This window comes from Phoca vitulina, unplaced genomic scaffold, assembly GCF_004348235.1.
Source record: "Phoca vitulina isolate PV1807 unplaced genomic scaffold, GSC_HSeal_1.0 scaffold3, whole genome shotgun sequence".
NCBI classification, from domain to species: domain Eukaryota; kingdom Metazoa; phylum Chordata; class Mammalia; order Carnivora; family Phocidae; genus Phoca; species Phoca vitulina.
The window spans coordinates 55290362-55300335 of NW_022589706.1; the positions used below are offsets into that span (position 1 = coordinate 55290362).

Consider the following 9974-nt stretch of genomic DNA (forward strand, 5'->3'; position numbering starts at 1 on the left):
TTGAGAGAGAGAGAGAGCACAAGCAGGAGGGGCAGAGGGAGAGGGAGAGAGAATCCGAAGCAGACTCCACACTGAGTGCGGAGCCCATTGCAGGGCTTGATCTCAGTTCCCAGAGATCATGAGCTGAGCTGAAACTGAGAGTCAGACGCTTCACCGACTGCAGCACCCAGGCGCCCCGTTTCACGTTCTCTGTAGCACTCATCACTACCTGAAATCATCTTCATTGCTTATATGCACACTGCCCATCGCCCCCGACTAGGCTGGAAGTCCTTGCTACGTAGTGTAGTCGGGATTCATCTATATGTTCAGTTGGGGGAGCAAATGAAGTACCTGGATAGAACTGACCAGGAATATGGCTAAAAATGCTCAGGAATGTGTTTTGATTACCTCGTTCATCGCCAGAAACTGTAAACTTGTATGGACTCTGACCAGTCCATAATCCTACATAGCCAATAAACGTGGTTCCTGTGAATGCAACCTGAAATCAAGAGATAGGTATCATTTTGCCATTCCCACCAAACATATATTGAAATCCTCTGTTTTATGCCCCTCATGGATTTTTTTTTCTTATAAGTTCCAACATAATAAAAACTCTTAAATAGCCTTCTGGAAGGTTTAACCTGGGGGTTCCATGGATAGAAATCAGTGGGTCTGTGATCTTGCATGGGAAAAAAGGTACATCTTTATTTTCACTCATTTCTAACTGAAATTTCACTCCTTTAGTAATGGATGCACGTAACAAATCCTGTGCTCACAGCAGGGCCTATGATTCTGCCACCACAGACACGGCAGATATTTCCACATATATAACGCTATCATACCTACCTTGACATGGTATAATTACATATCCTGAAACACCACTCATAATTATCATTATGTGAGTTATTAGATGCACAGCTAAAATTTACTAATGTGTTGAGAAAAAGTGTTAACATTGAAATGGCTATATTCCAACATAACTGGTTTTCTTTGTAATCCATAGATTTTATTTTGTGTATTATAAAACATTCTGAGAAGGGATCATAGGCTTCACCAAAGGGGATCATGCCCTAAAAAGATTGAGAAACTCCATCCTAGAAATAGCAAATGGGCTCCGATTAAAAACTTGTGTTGACTTGATCATAAGTCATGCATCTTATAAGCTCTGTGAGGTAAGAGGAAATAAGTGAGATTGTTTGCCAGTCATAATCATATTTAAATTTTAAATATTAAAAAACTATTTTACATGTATCTCTCATGTAATCCTCATGGCTATCCCATGAGTTATAGGGATCACTTCCACTTTAAATTAAGGTAACAAGCTCCAATGGTTGCAAGATACCACTATAGGACTATGAGGAGAAAAATCACACTCTAGCAGTTACTGCAGATACCAGATTTCATTTCTTTAAAAAGATACTTAGAATGTGCCTGTTCAATAAAGGCTAACCAATATTTTTTATTTTGAGAAGCAAATAGGCCTGGGTTAATATTTTTCCTTAGAAAGCTGAATTTTAGGGGCACCTGGGTGGCTCAGTCAGTTAAGCATCTGCCTTTGGCTCAGGTCGTGATCTCCGGGTCCTGGGATTGAGCCCCACGTTGGGCTCCCTGCTTTGTGGAGAGCCTGCTTCTCCCTCTCCCTCTGCGTCTCCCCCTGCTTGTGCACTGCGCGCACACTCTCTCTCTCTGCCCCCCCAGGCTGTCCCAAATAAATAAATAAATAATCTTAAAAAAAAAAAAGGCTGAGAAATAAGTCAATCAGAGAAAGACAATTATATGATCTCACTTATATAAGGAATTTGAGAAACAAGACAGAGGATCATAGGGGAGGGGGGGAAAAATGAAACAAGACGAAACTAGAGAGGGAGACAAACAATAAGAGACAATCTCAGAAAACAAACTGAGGGTTACTGGAATGGTGGGGGGTGGGAAGGATGGGGTGGCTGGGTGATAGACATTGGGGAGGGTATGTGCTACGGTGAGCACTGTGAATTGTGTAAGATTGATGAATCACAGACCTGTACCCCTGACACAAATAATACATTATATGTTAATAAAAAATACATAAATAAAAGCCATTTATAGAAGACCTAAAAAAAAAAAAGCTGAATCTAAAGTCTGTAATCTTTTTCTTCATTTATTTCTACCTCATCTGGTTGTAAAAATAATTTAAGGTAGCTAAATTACAAAGAAAAAATGCAGTGGCCTTAGTTTTTTAATGACCTTTTCCCAGCTCACTGAGCGCTTTCTTTTCTTTTTTTTTTTTAATAAAGATTTTATTTATTTATTTGACAGAGAGATACAGCGAGAGAGGGAACACAAGCAGGAGGAGTGGGAGAGGGAGAAGCAGGCTTCCCACTGAGCAGGGAGCCCGATGTGGGGCTCGATCCCAGGGATCATGACCTGAGCCGAAGGCAGACGCTTAGCGACTGAGCCACCCAGGTGCCCCTCATTGAGGGCTGTCTGTGAATTCTCCCCACTTCCATTCACGGCAGTAAAATGGGCATAATTCTCCCTCGCTGCTAAAGCCTTTACAAAATGTAACTATATGAAGAAAAAAAATAATCATACTGTCACTTCATTCATATGACACACTGACGCTCATATTAGGGTCACTCTTGAAGGGCAGAGCAAATTAAAGTTTGAAAGTAAAAATCACGTTGTAGTTTCCAAGATATGATAACACATAATTATAAATGATTCTGGGGTATAATTTGCAAACTCTTTTATCTTGTGGCTCTGAAAAACTGTCTTTATTTCTAAATGCCCGTGCTTTCCATTGTTTCTGCCAAGTCAGTTAACATAAACAGACCCTTAGCTGTAGCAAGAAACTCTAAAACACGGTCTGAGTTTGGGGGGAAGAAAGCCATTGGGCTTTGGTCCTGCCTCTGCCACTTCTCCCCAGTGTGAGCTGGGGAAACGTCCTCTGTGTAAGGCCTCCCCTTCTCACATGGAAAATAAGGATGAAAATGTTGATTTGTGCTGCTCAAAGGGCTGTGGTGAGGATCTAATGAAGAATGGTATGCGAAAATATTTTAAAAATTATGAACAATATTCAAGAATAAGAGATTAATTATTTTGTACATAACCTGTTCTTAATTTAGCAAAACAATTTCTTGGCCATGAGCCCTTAGCATAAAGACAATACTCAAGTGTACACCGTTAGATTTGGTAATAATAACTTGAGCACTAAGAGTCAAGCCATACCAGCAGACTATTTCTCATGGGCGCTCCAGGACACACAGGAACAAAAGAAGCATCAACATTTGGGGTGAGGTCTAGGGGTGCCTGGGTGTCTCAGCTAGTTAAGCATCTGCCTTCGGCTCACGTCATGATCTCCAGGTCCTGGGATCGAGTCCTGCATCGGGCTTCCTGCTCAGCATGGAGTCTGCTTCTCTCTCTCTCTCTCTCCCCCTCTGTCCCTCCCCATTGTTTGTTCTCTCTCTCAAATAAATACAATCTTTTTTTTTTTTAAAAAAAGGATGAGTTCTAGAGAGAACCGTTGAAATAATTTATTTTTACTGCATTTATTCCTTTGTCTACTTAGAAGAATTTCTGCTTATTGTAGGTAATGGAGAAAAGCATAAAGTAGTCAATTAAAGTAATTATTGTCCCATCATCCAGTAATAACTGCTAACATTTTAGCAGATTTCCTTTAGGAATTTAGTATACATGTATATTCTGTCATTGTTACCACTTAAAACCATTTTTGAAGTAGTTCTTCAGCTATAAACCAAATTGTTAACAGTGGCGAAGTAAAGGAATGAAATGGAAAAATGAGAAACTTTCACTTTATGTATTTCTGTATTGTTTTCATTTTTATGAGAAAAAGTTTTTGTTTGTAAAAGCAGATGACCAAGTATTTAATAAATGAGTTTGTAGTATTTGTGACTCAACCCCTAAATGCAAAGAACATACGAAATATAGTCCTTATCCTTAAACAGTGTCCCCCAAAGCCAAAATCTGGCTTTAGCAGGTTGTTTCATGGCAATAACATGCTTTGTGTACTCAATGAACATTAATTAAAGCTGTCTCTCCAGATGTTTACACAGAAATGTGAAAACAGTACATATTAGGTTGTATTTTTATGATGAAAATAAAATGATCTAAGTATAATTTCTTAAAGATCATACTTAGGAGAGTGCTGTGGGTCAATCATACTTATAGAATGAAGGACCATTTATCACTTGGCCACTATTTATCAAGCATTTATTACATGCTTTGCAGAGATCACTTCATGTAACCTTTATAACTACCTCCATAAAGTAATTATCAACCTCTCTGGGCTGTAGTCTGCAAAATGTGTCTAAATAATTTCCCATGTTCTCAAAGGAAGTAAGTGACAGAAACAGAATTCAAACCCAGGACTGTCGGACCTCAAAGTTGGCTGTTTCTAGCCATGACACCACGCAACCCCTCCCTATGCCAGGAGCAGCCTCAACACGGGAAAGCTGAGAAAGAGCTGATATGGACAACTGATCATATTGATAGTTATTTCCCTAAGGAAAACTGGCTGACTTCTTCAAATAGATGCTCAATAATAATAAATGACCCTTCTTTCCACGAGCCTAATGGACGTAAACCTCTCTGGTGGTTTTGTTTTTCCAGGAGTTTGATGTTTTCTATACCTTAAACTGATAACACACTTAAGCAGCAGGCCATCCTAGTGATTGCAAACTTTGGTTAGCAAGTCTCTCTGATTTCTGAATATTACAGTGTACAAACTATACCTGCCCATTCTTTAAAAACTGCACATTCACGGTCAACTTGCGTAAGAAATTTCCAAAAGGATAATCCAGATTCCGGCCATGGTAAATGTGGCCTCTGGAGTCTTGAGCCACAATACTGGTGCAGAATCTGAGAAAATAGAAAAGTACAATATGAATGAATGAGAAAAATAAGAAAAAGGAAAATGAGGTTTCATTTAAAAAACAAATCCTTAAAGTAAAACAATTCTTATAATGGATACATATGATAGGTGATCCTTGTACAAGCATATGGATTCACAATTCAAGATGAAAAGCACAGCTAGACACACCTCATCAGTGTTCATTTGGTGTTATTAGACCGTTGCCCTTAGCACACATGGCAGTGAAAAGATACGGAAAGAGAATTTCATCCTAAATCTAAATCTGAGGGGCGCCGATGGCTTAGTCCGTTAAACATCTGCCTTTGGCTCAGGTCATAGTCCCAGGGTCCTGGGATCGAGCCCCACGTCAGGCTCCCTGATCAGTGGGGAGTCTGCTTCTCCCTCTCATTCTGCCCCCACTCATGCTCTCTCTCTCAAATAAACAAATAAAATCTTTAAATAAATAAATCTGAAACTGACCCATTCTGGGCTCAGCTAGACTTCAGAACTTTGCTTATTCCTCTGCTTGGCAGTATGTAGTCTATTTAACATACCATTCAAAGCTAGTTCAAACTCACTTCTCTTTTATGAATTTCTCAGAGCATGTACAAGGGCACTAAATCATTTTGTTCCACAAAATGTTTCAGTTTGTCCTCTGAGGGAAAACAGTCAACTCTTGAGGGGCTTGGCACTTTCCCTGTCCCCATCAGGGCTCCCTGCACAGAGCTAGTAAGAGAAAAGGAACTTTTAAAAGAACTCCCAGCTGGGGCACCTGGGTGGCTCAGTCGGTTAAGTGTGTGCCTTCAGCTCAGGTCATGATCTCAGGGTCCTGGGATCGAGTCCCAAGTCTGTCCGGGTTCATCCAGGTCCGTCGGGCTCCCCACTCAGCGGGGAGTCTGTGTCTCCCTCTCCTGCTCCTCCACCCTGCTCATGCTCTCTCTCTCTCAAATAAATAGAAAAAAAAAAAAAAAAGAACTCCCAGCTGGAAAGAAGTATTTTGTAGAAAGGAGGAAGAGGTTTGTTAAGATATCTAAGTGTCTGTTTCTTCTGAGAATATGTAATGTTCTATGGAAAAATACTTAAAGACAGCATACCCAATTCTGGGGAAAGAGATATACATCCATACAAACAAAACGGAGAAGTATCCTGAAAGACTGTTGGTCATTTCTGAGTAGCAGAATTGTGGTTAATTTTTTTCTTCTTTTCTGTATTTGCTAATTTTCTATAAGGACTACATATTACTTTTATAATAGGAGAAAATAAATGTTACTTAATTTTTTTGTTTGTTTAAAAAAGGAAGTTTGGTTAGTTCTAAATTTTTCCCAGTATTTCTGGTCCTCAAAGAGTTGATGTCGAAGAGGGGGCTGATAAAACACTGGAAATGGCTAAAGCAGAGTTTGTGGAATCTCTCCCAGAGAATTTTTCAAAACTGGCAAGAAAACAATATTTCTATGTCAAGCTGAGTACTTTTTTTTAAGTAGGCTGCACGCCCAGAATGGAGCCCAACGCGGGGCCTGAACTCACGACCCTAAGATTAAGCCCCGAGCTGTGATCAGGAGTCAGACACCCAACCGACTCAGCCACTCAGGCACCCCGTAAGCCAAATATTTTAGCGTGAGGTAGCCCACAAGCTCAGGGGAACAAGAGGGGGGCTGCGGGCTTTAGGGGAAGTACTGCAGTGTGCTGGGGACACAGGAGCTTTTAGCAGCAGCTCTGACCACTCACCAGGCACCTGACTTTCAGCAAGTTTTCCCTTCTGAAGCTTGGTTTCTACACAACGGGTAATAACCATTCCCAGTGCCTGGCACTCAGGAGGCTCAGTAAAGGGTAGCTAGTATTATTCTGATTCAAAAAGCCCTACATCAGAAATGTGAACAGAACATTTCCTTTGTTCTTTTTTTTTTTTTTTTTATCTGACCAGAGAGAGACATAGCGAGAAAGGGAACACAAGCAGGGGGAGTGGGAGAGGGAGAAGCAGGTTTCCTGTGGAGCAGGGAGCCCAACGTGGGGCTCAATCCCAGGACCCTGGGATCATGACCTGAGCCGAAGGCAGATGCCCAACAACTGAGCCACCCAGGTGCCCCTCTTTTTTTTTTTTTTTTTAAGATTTTATTTATTTATTTGAGAGAGAGAGACAGACAGAGATAGCGACAGAGATAGCGAGAGAGAGCACAAGCCGGGTAGGAGGGACAAGCAGGCTCCCCGTTGAGCAGGGAGCCTGCCCATGCAGGGATTGGGACCCCAGAATCATGACCTGAGCTGAAGGAAGAAGCTTCTCTGCTTAACTAACTGAGCCACCCAGGCACCCCCCCTCCTTTGTTAATTCTAATGGCATCTGATGGTGCTTTTTGTTGTCAGGCAATTCAATACATACCTTAATATCAAATCCAAAAGTTAGAATGTTTTTATTAGAACTTTTGCTTAAATCTGCTTGAATACATAGACTCCAACAACAACAACAACAACAAAAAACGTAGAAGTAAAATTTTTCTTTTTTTGTAACTGAGAAAGTCACATGTCAGAATAGGAAAAAGATGGGGGTAGGAGATGAGGAATGGTAAAATTAACTTGGTTCAATTGAAAAGCATGTTCATTTAACAAGTTTGTCTTATCTGTGTCTTTAAACACTTCCCTAAAGAGGAAGGCACTCCGTGTTTCTTAACCTATCCTGCCTAGGGGTTCAGGGAAGATACCAGGGGACAGTAAAGCTGCCTTATCCCAAGAACCCTTTTTTCCCCCCATATCTTTTGGCAGCCAAAAGCTATTAAGCATGTCATTAGATAAGGCTGGTCTGGTGGCAAAACAGTAAGTCCCGAAGGCAGAAACCAGGTCAAACCTCTCTTACTTCCAGGACCTACTACTGAGCCAATAAGACTTAAGACTCTCCCTGCACTTTGCATGGGATCAGCTACACACTCTTAAGTGCTTTCACTTCTGTGTGCCATTTTATCCTGCCCACCCTGCCTACCAAATACTGGCTCTCCCTATTAGCCAGAACAATGTTCCCTGTGACCCCAGCCCTGGAGGGTACAGACTCTGAAAGAGAAGCCAGGATCTCCAGCCATGACAAACATGGAGGGATAAATGCAGGGGGACAAATGAGTGTTGGGATGACCCCCTGCATTATAAGGGTGCAGGGTCACTGGGTTACCTAGACGGTCCATATGAGATTGGGGTTAGTTCTAAAAACTTCCTGTTAACGTACATGTTGAGTTTGGAAAGTGGGATACTACCTGAATTGGTAGAGGGATAAAGAGGGGCTTGGGGAGAGGAAAAGGTCAATGTTGCGGTCAGAGAAGCTGCTTTCCTTCTCGAAGCTCATGATGTGCTGCTCAGATTTACCCAGAAAGGCAAAGAGGAAGCACTGGAAGTTTTAGGGCAGCCCCGGCACCACCCTATTTTTATCACACTGGAAATAAGTCTCCTCCCAGCCAGATGTGGCAGGAGTCCCTGGTAAATCCCAGTTAATCCACGCTAGCGTGGGACACTCACGCGGTGGACTCGTAAACCAGGTTGAGTAGCAGGCAGTCGGCCAGGCTGTAGTTCAGGACTTCGCACATGCCACGGATCTCGTCGGTGAAGGGCTGGGGCAGGAAGCGCGCCAGCTCCTCGACCACCTTTCCAATCAACGCGTGGACCCACTTGGGGACCTTATTCCTAAAAATGAAGAACCACGAGGGTGTTTGATCTGCTCAGGGGTTGAAGGGGTGCGACAGCCCAGGCCCGGAATCACCCAACCCGCAGCATTCCGAAGGGAAAAAAGAAAATTCGGAAAGGGAGGTAGGGCGAGCGAGTGTGGTCCCCAAAGGGGCGGACTTGGGGAAACTCGCCAGACCTGCAACAGGGGTGTGGGCTGCGTTCCCTACTCTGCGTTGAGCAGGCGGGTGACAACCTGCACGCCACCCTGACCCAGAATGTCTGGGGGAAGGGCGTGCCTCTGGTGACACCGAACTTGAAAGTCAAACCAGCCGCTCCGATCCTCCTCAAGCCCGACGCTTCCCAGAGCAGCAACAAATGCCAGCTCTGGTCTCCGCCGAGCCCGCACGCTCCTGAGGCCGCGGGTGAGGAGGCTGAGGTCGAGGGCAAGACGGTCCCCGAGGGCGGGGAGGGGTAAAGCGGCTCGGTTTACAGCCCAGCCGGCAGCACGCATCTGGGCTTCCGGCACGCGGACTCAGGCCGCAGGCGGTGCCCCGGGGCTCGGGCCCCGCGCCCGCGCTCACCCGAGGATGTGCGCCATCGTGGTGCGCAAGAAGTCCAGGTCGAAATGCCGCAGCACGGGCAACCAGCGCAGCTCGGGCGCCGCGTCCAGGCTCACGTTGAAGAGCGGCAGGGCTGGGGGCGAGGCGGCGGCCAACACCCCGGCCCCGGCCAAAAGTAGCAGCAGCGCCAGCCCCGGGCGCGCCCCCGGCCCCGCAGCTCTCATGGCTCGGGCTCCGGAGTCCGCAACTGGAACCGCGGCGGCCAGCGGGCCCGGGTAAGGGCTGACGGAGGAGGAGTCGGGGCGGTGCCCAGAGCCCTGGAGGCGGAGCCCGCGGCGCGGCTGGGCCCGCCGGGTCTCTCGCGACTGCAAACCGCAGGAGAGCAGCGGGCGCCGGCTCGCATCCGCGCTGCCGGCCCCCATCCCTCCCGCGGGGGCCGCAGCCCCGACTCCAGAGAGCGCTAAATGTGCGGACCTCTCACACCACTCCCCGCCCCATTCCTCCCCATGGGGTCCAGAGAGTGTAAACTGGGGCCTGCAGGGGGTTTAAGAAGATGATTTTCAGTAGCGAAGAGGTAGCAGGAAATCCTATTGTAGGGAGGGATCTGTCCCTTCCTCTCCGCCTCATTTGCTTATATTTAAATTCTTCAAAAGTTTATCTGGGTTTTACAAGAAGGAGAATTATTTTCTGTTCAACACTCCCACGTCTTTTCAGTTAAAAAAAAAAAAAAAAGCTTAAGAGTCAGTTAATATTTATGTGCCAAACGTTTTTGCTGACTCTCGTTTAACCATCAAAAGAGGCCAAAGATAGGTTCTACTAACTCATCCCCGTTTTCCTGATGAGCAATGTGAGGCTTGGAGAGGTTAAATAATTTGCAGGATGACACACCACTGGTGGGCCTGCGTGCTAGCCTCCAAGCCAGGCTGTCAGAATCCAAACTCCACCTT

General features: G+C 44.8%; 1 protein-coding gene across 6 annotated transcripts in view; it reads right to left on the reverse strand.

Moving 5' to 3' along the window:
* NAAA (N-acylethanolamine acid amidase) overlaps nt 1-9295 on the reverse strand; it is a 37582-nt gene extending 28287 nt beyond the window's left edge. For all 6 annotated transcript variants that reach the window (XM_032400557.1, XM_032400558.1, XM_032400560.1 and 3 more), the window contains exons 1-4: nt 9049-9295; nt 8321-8485; nt 4710-4836; nt 388-478 (exon numbers count right to left, since the gene is read on the reverse strand). In XM_032400557.1, coding sequence (XP_032256448.1) covers nt 388-478; nt 4710-4836; nt 8321-8485; nt 9049-9251 — 586 coding nt within the window. In that variant the 5' untranslated portion in view covers nt 9252-9295. The remainder of the gene's footprint in view (nt 1-387; nt 479-4709; nt 4837-8320; nt 8486-9048) is intronic.
* Between the last annotated feature and the right edge of the window lie 679 nt (nt 9296-9974).